This window comes from Tetrao urogallus (assembly GCF_951394365.1).
Source record: "Tetrao urogallus genome assembly, chromosome: 7".
In the NCBI taxonomy this organism is placed as follows: Eukaryota; Metazoa; Chordata; class Aves; order Galliformes; family Phasianidae; genus Tetrao; species Tetrao urogallus.
The window spans coordinates 34646160-34663598 of record NC_136820.1 but is presented as its reverse complement, the minus strand read 5'-3'; the positions used below and the strand labels follow the sequence as shown (position 1 = coordinate 34663598).

General features: G+C 41.7%; 1 protein-coding gene across 1 annotated transcript in view; it reads right to left on the bottom strand.

The window, feature by feature from the left end:
- Positions 1 to 9178, bottom strand: part of KIAA1217 — a gene marked incomplete at both ends in the record, with an annotated part of 172923 nt that extends 163745 nt beyond the window's left edge. The window contains 2 exons of the mRNA XM_079537971.1: positions 3697 to 3980; positions 9109 to 9178. Of these exons, the coding sequence (XP_079394097.1) occupies positions 3697 to 3980; positions 9109 to 9178 (354 nt within the window). The remainder of the gene's footprint in view (positions 1 to 3696; positions 3981 to 9108) is intronic.
- Positions 9179 to 17439: the final 8261 nt, after the last annotated feature.

The window sequence follows — 17439 nt, the reverse complement described above, 5'->3', positions numbered from 1 at the left end:
CACCATTTTCTAGGCACTCAGCATTGCGCGTGCACCAGAAGGGTTTGGCTGTTGGGCTATTTTGTTTGTTTTTTAATCAATGGAAATCTGATTTTGTTTGCCAACAAATGCACTCTTCACAGAACCCTAGCAAAAAAGCTAAGCTGTTCCCAACCCTTCCTGTGCTGCAGCGCATTTCCCTGTTTAAATAACAAAAGAAATCTGTGGCAAACATTGCCTGGCTCATTTGCTCAAGGCACACTCAAAAGCTCTGGCTCTGAAAAAAACTTCTACAGGCTCATTTTTGCTCTCTGCCCCTCAGAAAAGTTGTTTCTTCTTTTTTTTTTTTTTTTTTTTTTTTTTCCTGAGGTGACTTGTAAAACAGGTTCACTGCAGGAATTACCCACCTCCCATGGCAAGGTTAGCATTTTTAACCTCTTAATTGCAAACTCCTTTCCGTCTGGCCCAGCATTTGCACTTGTTCTGCCCTCTGCTCTCAGGCTGCATGGGGCTCATCACACCGAGCTCATCCAGCCCAGCTCAAACTACACAGCACTGAGGTTTCTCTGTCTTCTTTTTCTCTTTCTAACTTTCCTGAGGATTATGTCAGTAACCTGCTTTCATCAGCACGGATCAGACAGATATGGTAGATGCACCATGTTCAAAGCTATTGAAGAAGCTTGCATTATCTATAAAAATAAAACAATTTTGTTCTGTTGGTTTTGCAGATGTCCAGGTGGAAGGAGTCTTTATGTCTGGCTATGGGGTTGGCTTACAAAGGGACACAGCACAGTGTGAAGATGAGCCACTAGGCTGGGGGCACCCCACGACTGCCACACAGCTGTGGGTTATTTGCCTTGCCGCCACATCCCAAGGCCCTAGCACAAATAAAGACAGTTCCTGCATCTGTGAGCTTTGCCTTCCCAAATAAGACATCACATGCAGGATGGTGAACCTACGAGGTGGAAGAGAGACGATCTGTCTGCACAGCTGGAGGCTGCAGGTTACCACATTAGCTAACCACCAGTAATCCTCACTGATATTTTACCTGGCCACTATTGTCCTGCAGTTCTGTGGCAGATTATCTGAGCAGAAACAGGCTCCAAGAACATACATTCAGGGAGGGATTTACCCAAATAAACAAAGCCTGAAGGAAATCATTAATACATAGCAGAAGACACAGACAACATTTCAGAGCTGACTTTGCTGACAGAGGTGATACGATATGAACTGACAACATCAAACACATTTTCTTCCCCTAATGTTTACTTGCTGCAAACCAGGGGCCTTCTGTCATACTCAGATACAGATGGTTGAAACAGGCCAGAGAGGAAATTTCACAAAAAAGAAACAATTACCAATCCTGATTTTCTGGGCCATTTTTGTTGGCTACAGACCTGGCAGAGTTTAGAGCAACCTAGAAGATAAATGACACTATGCACCACAAATCTTGGAATGTCTGATGTTCCAGCTGTACTGCTTGACACAGAGATTAGAAAATGGTGTTGCATTGGCTACTACCCTTGATAGATCTTCCACAGTGGGAGAATTCCCACCATGGATAAAGATGCCATTTCACAGACATTGGAGCAGCTGGAGAAACAAGATGGGAGGAAAATGGCCTAGAAAATAAATGGTGGCATTTCAGCTCCTGTCCTCCCACACATCTCACTACTTTTGTATAGTATTTACTATGCTTTTATATTATACATATATTTACATGCACGTACAGTTCGTGTTTTCTACACCACTGCTATGCACATAGATACATGCACATGGGAATGAAAAAGGAAGTCCATACAATGTACACACATACACACTCTCAAAAGCAAAGTGACATTATAGTCTTTTTCACAATTATGCCAAGTAAGCCCGCATTATACATGCGTATATTTACAGAGATATATTCCGATGCACACATGTGTGCATGCTTACACACAAATATTAAGAAAAAAAACTACACTGAATGTATGGAGCCTTCAGTCTTCCCCATTCCCAATAACTGTAATCTAATGCTCTGATAGTAATTTTAATGTAATTTTGTTTTAAAATTCACACTCCTTATACACAATACATATGTCCAATCATCAAAAAATAGAAGTAGGAGACATTCACATAATTTTACCCTCAATAAATTAGCAAGGATGACACATTTTAAACAAATAGCAGAAACAGTTACTGCATTCCTTCTGTAATTTATTGCCTTCAGAAAAGGATCAAATTACAAAATGTGTAGGGTGTAATGCTGTAGGCTGTTCAAACTGGGTTTGCAGTGTCTGCAACACTGGAACTAAATATTTACATGACTCTAGAAGATCTAATCTCCGAATTTCAGCTCCCACCCCCTTTATTTAATTTGTATGCTATCTTTATCCACCACCCGGCACATTCCACACAGTCACTAGAGTTCATGAAAGAGATAAGTGTGTGGGGGAGTCCAGACTTTCAAAAGAAAGCAGGAAAGCTGTTTTAAAAATAAGGAATAGATCACTCTCATTAGAGTTGAAGTCTTGCAGCAATTTTAGCAGGAAACACATGAATTCTAGCAGTCTTACTGAAGCAGTGATAGCACCTGGGATCTTGAGAGACCCTGTCAAAGAGAAGTTGTAAGGGGGAGGTACTGACAACTGCTCTGATCTCTGAAGTCTTGGAAAACTTCAAAAGAAACTGGGAATTCATAAGCACTCCCATAGCAGAGTATAGTACTTTGCCAACCTGTTTTTATTCCTTACTTACAATTAATTTGCTGCCAGTGCTGAAATACCCATGGAAACACTTGGAAAACACTTGGAAAAAAGAAATTACAACAGAATTGCTGTCAACCATTTTTTAAACTGAGAATAATGGGGCACAAGATACTTAACAGTGAAGTCTACATTCTGCTGGTCCTTTAAAAAAATGTATTTGGAATACAACACAGTCTGCAAGGTTTAGCAAACTCAACTTTAACTTTTCACTCAAAATCAGAGCCACACAGTGAATAGTCCCTTGTGCGGCATTCCCTAAATTCAGGTCAGCGTGACAGCAGCCTCCACCTGTTCTGAGAAATACATCAATGTATCATCACATCGTCTCCAACCCTAAATCAACTTTTTCCTGCTGACCTTGCAATCACACAAGAAGAAAAGCACCTTAAGGTACACCCCTGGCAGGTTTGTGTTGATCTCAAGACAGTTTGGAGAAGGCAGATACCTGTGGATACATCCAGTCTGTTTGTATTAGAAGACTCAAAAGCAGACTCTAAGAAAGCAAGTGAAAGGGTAACAGAGCCAGCTAAAGCACACAGACATGGTCTACAGATATTTTTCTTTCTCCCAGGCAGTGGTGCCAATAGTGAAAATACAACAAAAATTAACAGCTGTTCCATATTTTCCCTTCAGCTATGAAAAAGTAGATGGAGATCCATATACTAAGATCAAGAGTCTCACCTTATCCCTTTCTTTGTGTATATTCTAAAAAAAATGAAAAGCTCCTCAAAAATGTCAGTTTCAACAAACAACTCCAAGGTAATTTTGAACAGTTTGATTATTATTGTTGTTTCTATTGATTTCAAAGGAGAATCTGAATCCTAGGCAACTTTGAACACAAAACTCTTTGTTAGATTCTCACCTTCTGTAGTGAGGTTAACACATTCAATTTTCTACCTCACAGTCAAAGTGAGGTAGCAGTTATAAACATTCTTTAACAGAAAGCAAGACACAAATTTGATTTTCATACCTGATCTCTCAGTCTCTCCTGGTGTCCCATTATTGCTGTAGCATGATGAGGATATTTCTGTTTCAGATGCTCAAGAAAAGCCTCTCTCTTTCTGTCCATTTCTGAGGTTTGCATTCCCAGTATTTCTTTGGAACTGCGAGGGCCACCTACAGTATGTCTTCGAGGGATGTTGCGTGTGGATTTGGAATTAGAAACGTGACTGTTCGGAGTTGAAAGCAGCTCCTTAGATCGGGGGCATTCAGCATCATCTAGTGATGTTAAATGCAAACTGTGTTTTGCCTGGTCTGAAAAACAAAAACCAAAAAGGCAAACAATATTTTAAGAACACAATCCCAATATTCACTGTAATATGAAAAAGAAAATAATCAGACTGATAAAAAAGCAAGGTCAGTTTAAAAGTCTGGTAGCGTCCAATGGCTTGTTCTGCATCATTAGGCATACGTATGTTCTAATAAGAAGCCTGGATGTAATCGTTTATATAAGCTCAGCACAGCACTTATTTTCAATGCAGAACCACAGTAGTACCTCACAGAAAAGTGAACATGATTAAAGTAGATGTTCCTTTTATATCATCTTTACCACTATGTGTCTTGAAAAGAAGATCTGACAGGGCCCTCATTCCCTGACCTTTAAAACCCACAGGACGCTTTCTTTCCAGGGCAAGGAACAGAGTTCTTCAGAGAGCTCCAGTACCCTTAATGGCCCTGTAACTCGTATCCCACAAAGATACCAACATAGAACATTCATTTGACAAAGCAGATTTGAAATCCTTAATCTTTTTTCAGTGTGTTTTCAACATGCTCAGAAACACCTATGAAATAATAAGAGGGTTTTGTGGCTTTTTTTTTTTCCTCCTCTATTTCTGACTGTGGTACGGTTTTAAATTTCATGGATCTCCCTCGGATTTTATACATCTCAGGACAGCGGGCTGGAAAATACAACATTGCTCTTTCAATAAACAATTGCTCAAGAAACAGAAAGAAAACCAAGTTTTGAGTGATGTACAGACTAAAACAAAAACAAAACAAACAAACAAAGCTTCAGATAAATGTTACAACTTTAAAACCGGCCTTAAGACCAAAGACCATGACTATTTTTGCAAAGAGATAGGCAGACACAGAGGGTAGGTAAGTGCTGGCTTATCTTCAGGTAACTGTGTAACATGAACCCTCTGGAGCACAACGAAGTGTAGTCTGGAGCCTTGTTACCTAATACCTTTGAAAATTCCCTTAATCTTTTGTCAGCAAAGAAGAAAAAAGCCCTGAACCAGAAGCACTGAAAAGGCCCCTCCAAGCCCCGGGTGCTGGGTAGGCCCAGGAGCCCACAGTAATGTTAACCCTTAGCAGCCACTCTGCAGGAGCAGGAAGGCCCTTTCTCTGTGTGGTTTTCATACATCCCCATTTCTGTCACTTTTCCACTCAAAGCCCTTTCTGCTTTTGGTGACAGGCCCCCCAGGTGCTGCCACTCATACGGCACTGCTATTTGGAGTCTGCAGGCACCTACCCCCTTCTTTTTATGGTTCACTCAGTCAGCTTGACAGGCTGCCCACCACTTGCCTGAGGATTTCATTCTGAGTACTTTTCTGCCTCCTGGCGCACGCTACCACTTGTCTGCCAAGTCCCACATAACATCAAGCCTGGTGATAAAGAAAAAACTCCACTGATGGAGCTTTGTGAAGTCCCACCACTTTAAAAGGGGAAGCCATTGCTTTGGTCCAACAGGACTGGGCCTCCAAAATCCTGCATGTTTCTGTAAGGTCCCTGTAATGTTCATGGCCTCCAAAGTACCAACATTGTCTTGTTCGCATGTGGGAATTTATCTTACAACCAGAACAGAAAACAGAAGCCCAGGCTGCAGTTGCCACTTTGTTTTGAGGAACACAGGTTTAGACACTGCTTTGGAAACACCTTTGGCTCATGGGGAGTATTGTTCATATGTGGCCTCAAATCTCTATCACTGGAGACACAGCATGGGACAGCTGTTGGAGGACAGTGTGGATGCAGATCACTGCGCAGCCCCACATTATTTCACCTGAGAACTGGTGGAACAAACTGCAGGATGCTGTAGGCTTTTAAGTGAGGTATCTTTCCTCAGTCTGCTCTCTTCCTGTGATCCTTTAAAAAGATGGATAAGGCCCAGAACTGCATACATCATAGGCCACCACTCGCTCATTTTGAGCAAGAACAATTCTGACAACCTAAATACATATGAACACACACACTCTTCATGCTACCATTTAACCTTTCCAAGCACAACAATAACCAACATCCACCCTCCCTGTCTGCTGAGCATTCAGACCACCTACTGTCAGTTACACTTGGCTACTTTGAAAAAAGTGCCAAAAAAAGAGAGCATTTTGCTTGCAAAAAGCAAGAGTGGCAATTTCAGATGCACTCAGTCAAAATGGTTTCTGAAAGCTGCACAGTCACTTCAGTGGATTTTAAATGGGAGAAAAAAAGAGGTGGGATGGTGCTGGCTGGAATTTACCATCTCTAATCTATTGCACTGAGAGCACAGAGGTTGTATCCCTGAGGCTGAGACTCTGGAACGAAGGTGTTGGACAGAAATAAGGAAATCCCTTAGAGCTCTAGGGAGTGAGTGTGAGCATGAGTAACTGAATGCAGGAATTCTGTACCAACACTTAAAGTACTGTCACAGCAGCAGTTTCAGCCACTGGATTGGTGGCAAGAACTTCCTCAATATGGCTATACTAAGAAGCACAACTGAGAGCTCATGACTCTCAGTGGATTTCAGCTACTATGCATGCTTTCATGCAAAGCCCCCTCAAGCTCTTCACTTCAGTCATTTCAGTAGTTTAAGCTTATTATCTGAAACATGAGACATATCAAGCAAATTGTTTTAGAACTATTGGTTAATGGGTGGAAGGAACCTTGAGAAGGAATTAAAAAAAAAAACAACATAGTTTTCACATACTACATTAGAAAGATCAGCAAATTGTATTATTTTTCTTTCATATGTTAGGAAAATACTGTGTAAATAGCAGTGAAAAGAAAGGAATGCAAAGTATGCAAACTAATTGCTAGTCTTGCCAGCAAGCTGACCTGGGCATTCAGCATGATCCTGCCCTATTGCAGCACACATCAACACGTGACTTTCTTGCCGTGCAGCAACTGCTGCACTGCTTTGTTGCCCAAATCTAAGCAAATCAGCAATAAACAAATCAACATGGATAATACTATGCACCTTGGCTGAAATGTAAACCAAAGTCTGTGTGATATTTGAATATCTTTTCCTAGTAGTCACTTAAAAATTCCTTCTTGGTCACTTCCTAAATACTGACAAATCATTTTCATGGCCAGGATGAGAAAGAATGGTAAAATAACCCTTGTGTAACTTGGAACATAAGAGATCCACACCACAGTACTCCAAGGAGAAACTACAAGACTTATTTTATATCCCAGTGTTGCTCAATAACAGCATGGACAAACAGACCATATCTTAGAAGTGAAGATAATGGGCCTAGAAAATCAATCCCTACAGATAACTGTGCAATGTGTGAAGGATCATGTGATGGCTCCCAGATGACAGTGAAGAGTAGCAAAAGGATAAATTAAGCAAGTACACTCCTTGGAAAAGGAGTAAATAGAAGCCAATGGAAAACACAGCAAGAGAAGTGCAAGATAAACTTGTCTCCTTCTCTCCCTCCCTCACATTCAGAAGCTAAGGGCTGAAGGTCTTTTTTGTTCAGTAGAGTAGCAAAGCCAGAGGGCAACAAAAAGCAAATTCAGCAGACCGAGAGGGGAGAGCAGGTTATCCAAAGCCTCAAGTAACCCTTACAGTTAAGATACAGCTCTAACCTTAAAACTGACATCAGGAATTCTTCGCCCATTACTACAGCAGGTAGTCATGAAATGAAGACTATGGGAAAGATCCGGGTCTGCAGTACAGAAGCACTATGCCTGGGATTATCAGGAAGATTACCATGAAAGACTAGATGCCATAACTTGAAGTTATTTTTGAAAATCTGGTATGCAATTCTTCTAAGTCACACCCTTTGTGAAGTCCACAAAGGTCAAGAAAGTCACTGTGCTCCATTACTCAAAGTTTTGTTAAAATAGTAACATTCCTGTTTTGCAATCCAGGTGATAAGAGAGGGACATTTTCAGAATAATTTTAGAAAGCAACAAGCGTGGGTCAAACCCACACTTCACACTCTAGCACTGTGAAGCTGAGCCTTGAAGCATGCTATATTCAATGTTTAAAGGATAAAAAAAGAATACATTTTAACAGCATGAATCAAACCCACCTATGATACGCTGGCAGCAAATCTGAGATTATTGGGAATCATTCCTATCTACTTGATTGCCTTTGCAATTAAATCTGTTCCCAAATAAATTTTCAAATGTAGCTACTGGATGGGCCAAAACTACTAAACTTGGTTATGAATGTTCAAGACTAAAATTTTTTGGAGAATCAGAAGATCATAGAATCATAAAATCATAGAATCACCAAGGTTGGAAAAGACCTAAGAGATCATCCAGTCCAAGATGGGTCTGGTCAGAGCTGAGTTTTTCTAGCTCCACATGTACCTCAGTCAGCTTCGCACCACCTGTACATATGTTACGAAGGGATTTCTTCTTCCCCCCCTACTTGGACGTATCCTTTAAGTTTCCTTCCCATTGAACACACTGCCCCGCTATTTAAAGTTCAAAAATGGTCAAAAGAGCGTCAGGCAAGGCATTTCCAAGAAACCTCCAAGAAACAGAACTTCTATATTCTCTATGCAACGTTTTCTGGTACAACACACAGAGTTGTGTGAGTTTTAGAACCACATGTACAGACTGCTTATTTAACGGAAGGACAGTAACACAACTTTTCTTCAAGTGTCTATGAGGAATACAATGCACATGAACCAAGAACGTCTACAGGTGTTCCACAAACACTACAGCAGATGCCGATTAGATTAGGCATCCCGTGCTACCTGAGCCGCACGCTCCACGTGGACCGTCCCACACAGCACTCCCCAGCTCGCAGCTTAGCTCGCTTTCAGATAAAACATGGTGCAATACAGATTGTGCAAAGGCGTCCTTGGCTAGGCTCCCCCACAGCAGTACCCCGACCTCGCCGAGATCTGCGGCGATTTAAAGCAACCCCCGAGTGAAAAGTGCTCCCAGCTCCGCTGTTACGCCGCAGTGCTGCTGCCCTGCCCCAGCGCTGCGGGCTGACAGCCGCGCTGCCCGCTCCCGAGCCTGCACGGAGGTGTACAGCCACGCTTCTAGACTTAGGGAAACCTCAAGAGCCTTCAGCACGTGAAAGACACGCTTTTTTGTTGTTGTTGTTGTTTTCTTTTTCTTTTTTTCTTTTTCCCCCATGCATTCCCTTCACTTACTAAAAGCAGCAACGAGGGGCATAGTTAAATGCAACTCCCTCTTCCTGCTCCCCCTTACTTACCCTTCATCTGCCTGCTGTCTGTTGAACAAGCCAGGCACAGCTCAAGTTTCTGGCTTTCATTTTCCTCCATTGTCCCTGCCTACCGCCCAGGCTCCGATCTCTCCAAGCCGGGAAGCGCAGCGGGCAGGGCTGGGGCTGGGGCTCGGGTCGGCTCCCTCCCGACGCGCAGCCCCCGGGCGCCCCGGGCCGGGTGGGCGGCGGGGCCGTCCCGGGAGGCTGATCCGAGCCCTCCTCCGCTGGGCCCCAACAGGTGATGGGCTCGGCCGCAGGCAGCCCCGAGCCGGCTCGCTTCCCGTGCAGCCGGCCAGCCTTCTGAAAGGGAACATTTCAAACGTGATTACAGGCCTGAGCCTCCCCTGGAATCCGAAGCTGAAGCCTTTCAAATCTCTGTCATGGGACAAAAGCTTTTCCACCGAATATTTTTTTAAGCTCGTAACCACCAAGCCCACAAGCATTCCTGATAAATGCTCCTCTGTCTTTTCTAGCGTCTAGCTTAGAAGTAATTCATTATATAAGCGCTTTGAGGTTTTGTTTTCAGCTGAATTCTTTCAAGCTGCTTGGAGAATGAATTAGGGAAAATCAAGATACAGGAATTCAACTTTAGCGAAGCCAATAAAAATGAATGGTAGCAATATGTAAGCAGGGGCTTCAGTTAAGAGGGATTCTGAAGCCTCAGTAGCAAAACATATAGAAACATATAACTAATTCTCTTTTGGCAGATCAGAAGCAGGAAGCCTGTCTGAGAATCGACAGATCCACTGGGCTTCAATGCAAAAAAAATTAATGACGTACAATATAAAATCTCACAGATTTCATCAGATGCCACGTGTTGATTTAGGAGAGAATATCAGACTGAATTATTCTATCAGGATCATAACTCAGAATCACAGAATTGCAGGGACTGGAAAGGACCTCTGGTGGTCAAGTCCAACCCCCCACTAAAGGAGGTTCTCTACAGTAGGTCACACAGGTAGGCATCCAGGTAGGTCTTGAATGTCTCCAAAGGAGACTTCACCACCTATCTGGGCAGCCTGTTCCAGTTGGAGATTGGAGGTCCAGTTGAAGGCTGTGGATGCCCCATCCCCATAGGTATTCAATGCCTGAATGTAGATCTGGGCAGCCTGTCTAGTGGGTGGTGACACTGTCCATGGCAGGGGAGTTGCAACTAGATGATCCTTGAGGTCCTTTTCAACCCAGGCTATTCTACGATTCCTCTGTCACACTCACTGTAAAGTTCTGCATATTTGTGTGGAACTTTCTGTGTTCCAGTTTTTTGCCATTGCTCCTTGTCCTATCACTACACAACACTGAAAAGAGTCTGGCCTCGTCCAATTGCCTTCTGCGCTTTGATGTTTATAAACCTCAATCTGATGCCCTCTCAGTCTTATCCTCTCTAGGCTGAACAGCCCCAGGTCTCTCAGCCTTTTCTCATACAGGAGATGCTCCAGGCCCCTTCATCATCTTTGTCACCCTGCAATGAACTTTTTCTAGGAAATCCCTGTCATTTTTAAACAGGGGAGCCCAGAACTGGACACAGTACTTCAGATGTGGCCTCACCAGACAGAGTAAAGGGAGAGGATAATCTTCCTCAACCTGCTGGCCACACTTTTTTTATTCTCCTTGGGTTACCATTGGCCTTCTTGGCCACAAGGGCACACTGCCGCTCATGTCCACCCTGTTATCCACCAGGACCCCAAGGTCTTTCTCTGCAGAGCTCCTTTCCAGCAGGTCAGCCCCTAACCTGTACTGATGCATGTGGTTATTCCTTGCCTATTTATATCCTATTTATATCCCCTATTTATATCCTATAAATAGGACTATACAATTGCCCTCGCTGAACCTCCACCTTTCTCTCCAACCTGTTACGGTCTCACTGAATGGCAGCACAGTCTTCTGGCATTGTCAGCCACTCATCCCAGGTTCATATAATCAGGAAACTTGCTGAAAGTTGACTCTATCCCATCATCCAGCTCTCTGATGAAGATGTTGAACAAGACCAGAGCCAGCACTGACCCCTGGTGAACACCACTAGTTACAGACCCCCAACTAGTCTGTGTCACTGATCAGAACCCTCTGAACTCTGCCCATCAGCCACTTCTTTACATACCTCACTGTCCGCGCATCAATTCCACACTTTCTAGGCTTCATTATAAACACACTGTGGGAGACAGTGTCAAACACCTTGCTGAAAGTCAAGGTACACCACATCCACTGCTCTCCTTCCATCTACCCAGCTAGTGATGACATCGCAGAAGGCTACCAGGTTGGTCAAGCATTTTGGTGAAACCATGTTGACTACTCCTGATAATCTTCTCTTCCACTTGCTTGGAAATAGCATCCAGAACAAGTTGTTCTATCACCTTTCCAGGGACAGTATTTTCCCAGATTGTCCTTCTTGCCCTTCTTGAAGACTGGAGAGATACTGGCTATCCTCCAATCCTCAGACACCTCTTCTGTTCTCCAAGACCTTTCAAAGATGATAGAGCAGTTCAGCAGTCACCTCTGCCTGCTCCTTCAGCACATGTGGGCACATTCCACTGGGGCCCATGGATTTGTACGGACTGATTTCAGCTGGATGATCTCTGACCATATCCCTCTTGACCAAAAGGAAGTCTTCTCCAGACTCTCTCTTTTACCTCCGCAGTCTGGGATTCCCAAGGGAAAGTCTTTGTAGTAAAGACAGAAGCAAAGAAGACATTCAGTATATCCACCTTTTCAGCATCCCATTACCAGGGCATCCACATAATTTAGTAGCAGACCCACATTTTCCCTAGTTTTACTGCTGAGATAACTAAAAACAAAGCCTTTCTTGTTATCCTTCCGAATTAGGCTAAGAGCAAAGTATTACTGAAGTAATACTAAGAATAAGCAATTTCTCATTCAAATCAACCTCACACTGCAACATCAGATAACAGTTACTATCTCGTCTGTCTTTCTAAACAGACCTTGTGTCATCTGGACTTCCAAGCTTTCTTCAACACTCACTTTCAGTTCAGCATCAGCAAAATTTCTTGAAATCATACCTCAACCACACGGTCCAGGCAGGCAAGGAAAATTCTCCTACATTTTCTACTTCTCAATCTGGCAGAAATGTCATCCTGTCTACTTGGATTACTAAATGCAGAAATATTGCTTGTTTACACACACACACAAACACACACACACACACACGCATATATATAGACACAGAAGCTGAAGGAAATTCACTCTCTTCATCCTTCGATGCTCCCCCTTCCAGACAGAAAAATTGTGAATTACAGTGAATTACTATTAACAATTAATAAATGCACAAAACTATTGTTCATTAGATCAGACATGCATATTCTCTACCGCTTAACAAATATTTATTTTTCTTCTTAACAATTAATTCTGTATTGTCTAGGAACCTGGCAAAAGTCCCAGAAATCTGGCACGGAAAGCACAGAAATGATGAAAATACAATCTAAACATTAGCATTGCTATTTAAGGTCTGCAGTACAATGTTCCCAACAGAATACTCCTTAAGTTGCTCCACAATATTAAGAAAATAGTGTGATGCACACTGTATTTAGATACTGTTTTTACTGGCCTTCGGTTAATCTCTGCTGATTTTGACCGGGGACTACTTTAGTACAAGAAGTGCTGGCCAGCCAGCCCACTTATCTGATGTTGCCTTTTGTGATACTGAGGAATGTGCCTTTAACACCAAGGTTTTCCAGAGTCTGGACAAGCATTATGACTTACGCTTAGCCAGCTGGAAGGAGATGAGGGCTCATACAGGAATATCAGGCACTGAGGGATCATTGAGCACTGACTCTGTGAACTAAAAAAATAACTCACAAATCCCTGGTGGGAAAAGAGAATCAGCGCAGTTGCAGTGTGAAAGCTGTATCAAGACATCACCTATAGACAGGGCTCAGAAACTGAGACTGAGCGGGCCAAGGGTCTTTAAATAAAGACCCAATCCTGACATAATGCAGTGGCAAGCACAAAACATGCTTAGCTATAAATGCCTACAAGCAAAGCATGTCTGCAATGCTGTACATCAACAGAGTTAGTTCTGGAGATCAGTATGGCTTCTACCAAGAGCCATATAACACCAAAAGGCTTTGTACCGTACAACTTTAAGCAGGTTTGATGCTTCCATGGGAGATGCAAGACATTACCACTGCTGCGAGATATGGTAGATGGTACTGCTAATGCTGTTTAAGGGACCTGAGCAAAGGTGATCTAGGAGAAATTGCTTATTTGGTCATGATTGTGTGACTTGGAAAGTGGGTGCTTCCTCAGGACAATGCCCATGGCTGCATAAGTAGTCTCTCAAAAAAGATTAAAGAGCACTGGCAAAAAGTGAGTCAAAATGTGGCATGCTTTAATACCATCAGAGCCGAACAAAGGAACCCACACAGCTTCACACAAAACACAGCTGTCTCTGCTGCTTTTTGGGACCACACCACTTCATGAAAACAGCAGTCAGAATTGCACAATCTCAAAATACATTCTTACTTGGAGTGAGAAGCTCTTGGTCCCAAACTGGATTTAATTAATGTATGTCACAATGCCATGCCTTAAGGTGCTACCCATGTTTATTTAAAAGAATTAATGAAACTCCTTTTGCAACTGAGAAACTGGAGACAGCCAGAATCATTATACTGGTAGGCTCACATAAAGAGCTATGTAGCACAATCACTGGGATGAATCACCAGCAACACGTTAAATAAACTTGATTAACCAGTTCACAGCACGCAATTGGGATTTGTTTATCTGTGGGATCAATAATAACAGTAGTTCCTTTTAATTACCATATTCGGATCTAGGCCCATCAATATCAAAACAATGCATGGAGAACAACTGCTAACAGGATATGCTGTTTTAATTGTGTTTAAAATTAATGTCCCAGAGCTACTTACGTGCTTCTGGTTTTAGGATGTGCATAAAAGGAGCAATTAACAAATACTGTTTTGCTCAATTAGTAAAACTCATAATATACAACAGTGCTTTTGTGGCTCTAGTGTTTATTCACAGCTAAAAAATTGGGAAGTTAATTATCAATAGTTAAATCAGAAGAAGCATCCCATAATTAAAGATGTATCTCAGTGTCCATGCAAAATCACAAATCACATAGCCACAGAGAAATATATTATGAATGCTTTCAGTGTGAAGCAGCCTGGCACTGTCTACCCTACTGTAGACCAGGAACAAAATAAATATTAGATCTGAAGTGGATAGGCCATGAAAAACTGAGTGCATCTATGCTCTTTTGTGCTCAGAGAGTTCATTGCGGTCTTTGGTGTGGCCTTTCAATCCTTACTAACTAGAATAGACTCACTCCCCTCAAACATACGCATTATTAAAGATGATACAATAGCAACTACTATCTCATACAAGCAAGATGAAAATAACCACAGGTCTATCCACATGAATCCATTCAAGTAAATATAGAAGTAAAGAGGTTTACACTACTTTAAGAGTAATTGAGCAATAATTTGGCTTTATATATCAGGGAAATTAGATTTTTAAGCTGAGAGGTAGGAGGAGCTTTGTGATCATTTGGTCTCGTCTGCTTAGCAAGGGACTTCAGTCAGTTGGTTCCTATTTCAAGTCCAAGGACAATGGTTGACCTATCAACAAGTTAAAGGTAAACATCTGAACTTGATTTGAAAATTTACAGTGACAAACAATCTAATACAACCTCTGGGATTACGTGTCATGAAATTAACTTTGCTGTTAAAAACATCTGTGGAGACTTTGTATGTATACTCCATACATTCCAGTTCAGTTATGATTTCTCACACACATGAAGAAAAAAATTAGCTGAAAGAGTCAAATTCCATTCCATCTAAAATATAACAAAAAATGAGCATGACTTTCTCTGCACATCTCCACAACAGCTTTTCACCATGTCTTGCCTGAAAGTTCAGAGACTGACAGCAGTGCCAAATTATATGATCACTCTTGAAAATCACAGATGTCACCACCATCCTTAATCACTAAAACAAACTATTGAAAAGAGTTCAACCTTCACTAAGAGTTTGAACATTTGCTATTCAAGAGGAAGATACATATTCACTTTTCCAATTCCATTTTGAATTGAGCTCTTGGGAGCAGTGATAATCACCTGCCACTTGATAGTGATGAGCTTGCAATTATGAAGAAGGATGCAGTGTCCTAGCCTACCTCTTGCCAAAAAGGACCGTGCTGTTAAGTGCCTTACGCTTCTCCAAGTACCAGAACATCCTCCTTTCACTTGGGAAGATATTCTGATCAAGCTAACAACTCCTACACCTGAACAGCTACACCGTGTGAAATACGTTCGGTTTTCTGTTTTCCAAATTTTATTCTTATTTTCTTTATTCTCCTACTTTCTTTATTATTATTATTATTTTATTATTTAATAAATGTAAAGGTTTGAAAGCAGTAAATACTTGTGAACGCCTTAAATCAACGAGGAAGAGGACATCACAAAGAAGCACTGACACTGAACCGAGAAAAAAATGATTATTCTCCTTCACCCACAGCTTTTTATCTCTGCAGTATGGGACAAGAGCAAGCTAATTCTACACTGTAATGTGACTTCTCTTCCCACCAGCCAATGTAGGATAGGACAGAGTGAAATAAACATCATTCCACTGCACATGTAACGCATGACTCATGTAACGCAATACCTTATCTCAGACTTTTTACCTGTTGTTATTGCCATCCTACACTACTGAGCTAACACGGATATTAGCACACTGCTGTAGAACTTTGAATTGAAGACCCTGCTATGCTACAGCCTCACACCTACCAGCCTGGCCAGCTCCTTACACATCACAGTTTCCATACAACATCACTTATGGGAAGGAGTAAGATCAGCCTGCAAAGACAGAACTAGAGTATGAACATCTGTTTTTGTAAGGTACCAAACAAATAACTCTGTGAACGGAAAATGTGCCTTACATCTTGGAAATTTTAATCAAATAAAAAGCACTGTGTGGGTGGGAAGAAATAGTGTAGGGAATTGTTTCTGAGGGAGGTGGAAGAAAGAAGGGGAGAAGGTCACTTTCAAGTCCATCTGCTCTATATTCAAATTCTATTTTCCCCCAGTGTAAAACACTTTGGTTTTGATAAGTTCCCTTTTGGATGAATTCACTCAAACAGCTCTGGTGAGAGTTTGGATTCAAATGGGTCCAAGTTTCTAGCAGTGCCAGAGCAACAAACTTAACATCTGAAACACCCAATGTTGCTGGTTTCACGGGTGTCTGTTGGATCTGCTTGTGAACATACGAGGCAGCATGCTTTAGTGATCAAAGGGATTGAGAGTTACTTGCTGTAAAGTACGATTATACTTAAAAAGAATCAGCAGAGATTCAGATCTCACCAAATGCATGTGGAGTTTAAAAGACTGTCAAGTGACTGCTTGAATTAATAAGAAATACAAAGTTTACTTTGATGGAGTCTGGCTCTAAAATTAATGTAATAGTTTAAATTATGTTGTGATTACCATACCAACTTGCTTATCAGAAGGCAATTCTGATAAACTTTGCACCAAAAAGAATGGTTTCAGTAAAATAATTAGTAATTAATGATTAGAAATTAACACAATGGTCACAGTATTGCCAACCTGCAGCATTCACACCATTCATGATGGTGGTCTTTCTTGAAAAATTTTGGGTTTTTTTTAGAACACTACACTACAGTCCACAGTCCATGGGCTGTACCCAGTCATATATTCATTTCATTCCCCCCCCAGAGATACTGGCAAGAAAGACATTTTTTGAATTTGAAACTCAGGCTAAAGTCACAGGATAGGTACACACCATTGTGATTAGTAAGTTGGGCATTTTTTATTCTTACTATAGTTTCACCCTGTATTTTGCAAAAATGCAGTACTACACAGCAAACAACAGAAAATATCTGAAAATAGATAAAGACAAGCAGAATATCTTGTTCTAACTTTGTTTCCTTGCACATCTGATTTCCAGTGAGTGGAGATAGTTACAGGTTGTGGATTGGATTCTGGCTTAACCCACTCAGTTCCACTGGCTGCTGTTTACAATGCTCTCATTTTGATTCCTTGGAAATCACTACTCCTGAGAGCAGAATGAGAACCTCCTCCTACTTGTAAGCAATATAATGACCTCTTGACACTGTGTACATCCTCTTCCCTGAAAATTGCCCATCTGACCTTCCCAGCCCATGCTGATGTTACCATGAAAACAGCTGATCAGTAATAAAGCAAAAGCAGCTGAAAGCAGTGATACTCCTGCCCAGTCTCTTCTGCTGGGTTGAACACTTACTAATTCAGGTGTATAAAAACTCTTTGGTATTTAGGATTTCACAGCTTTCAGGCAACAGGGACCATTTGACTAT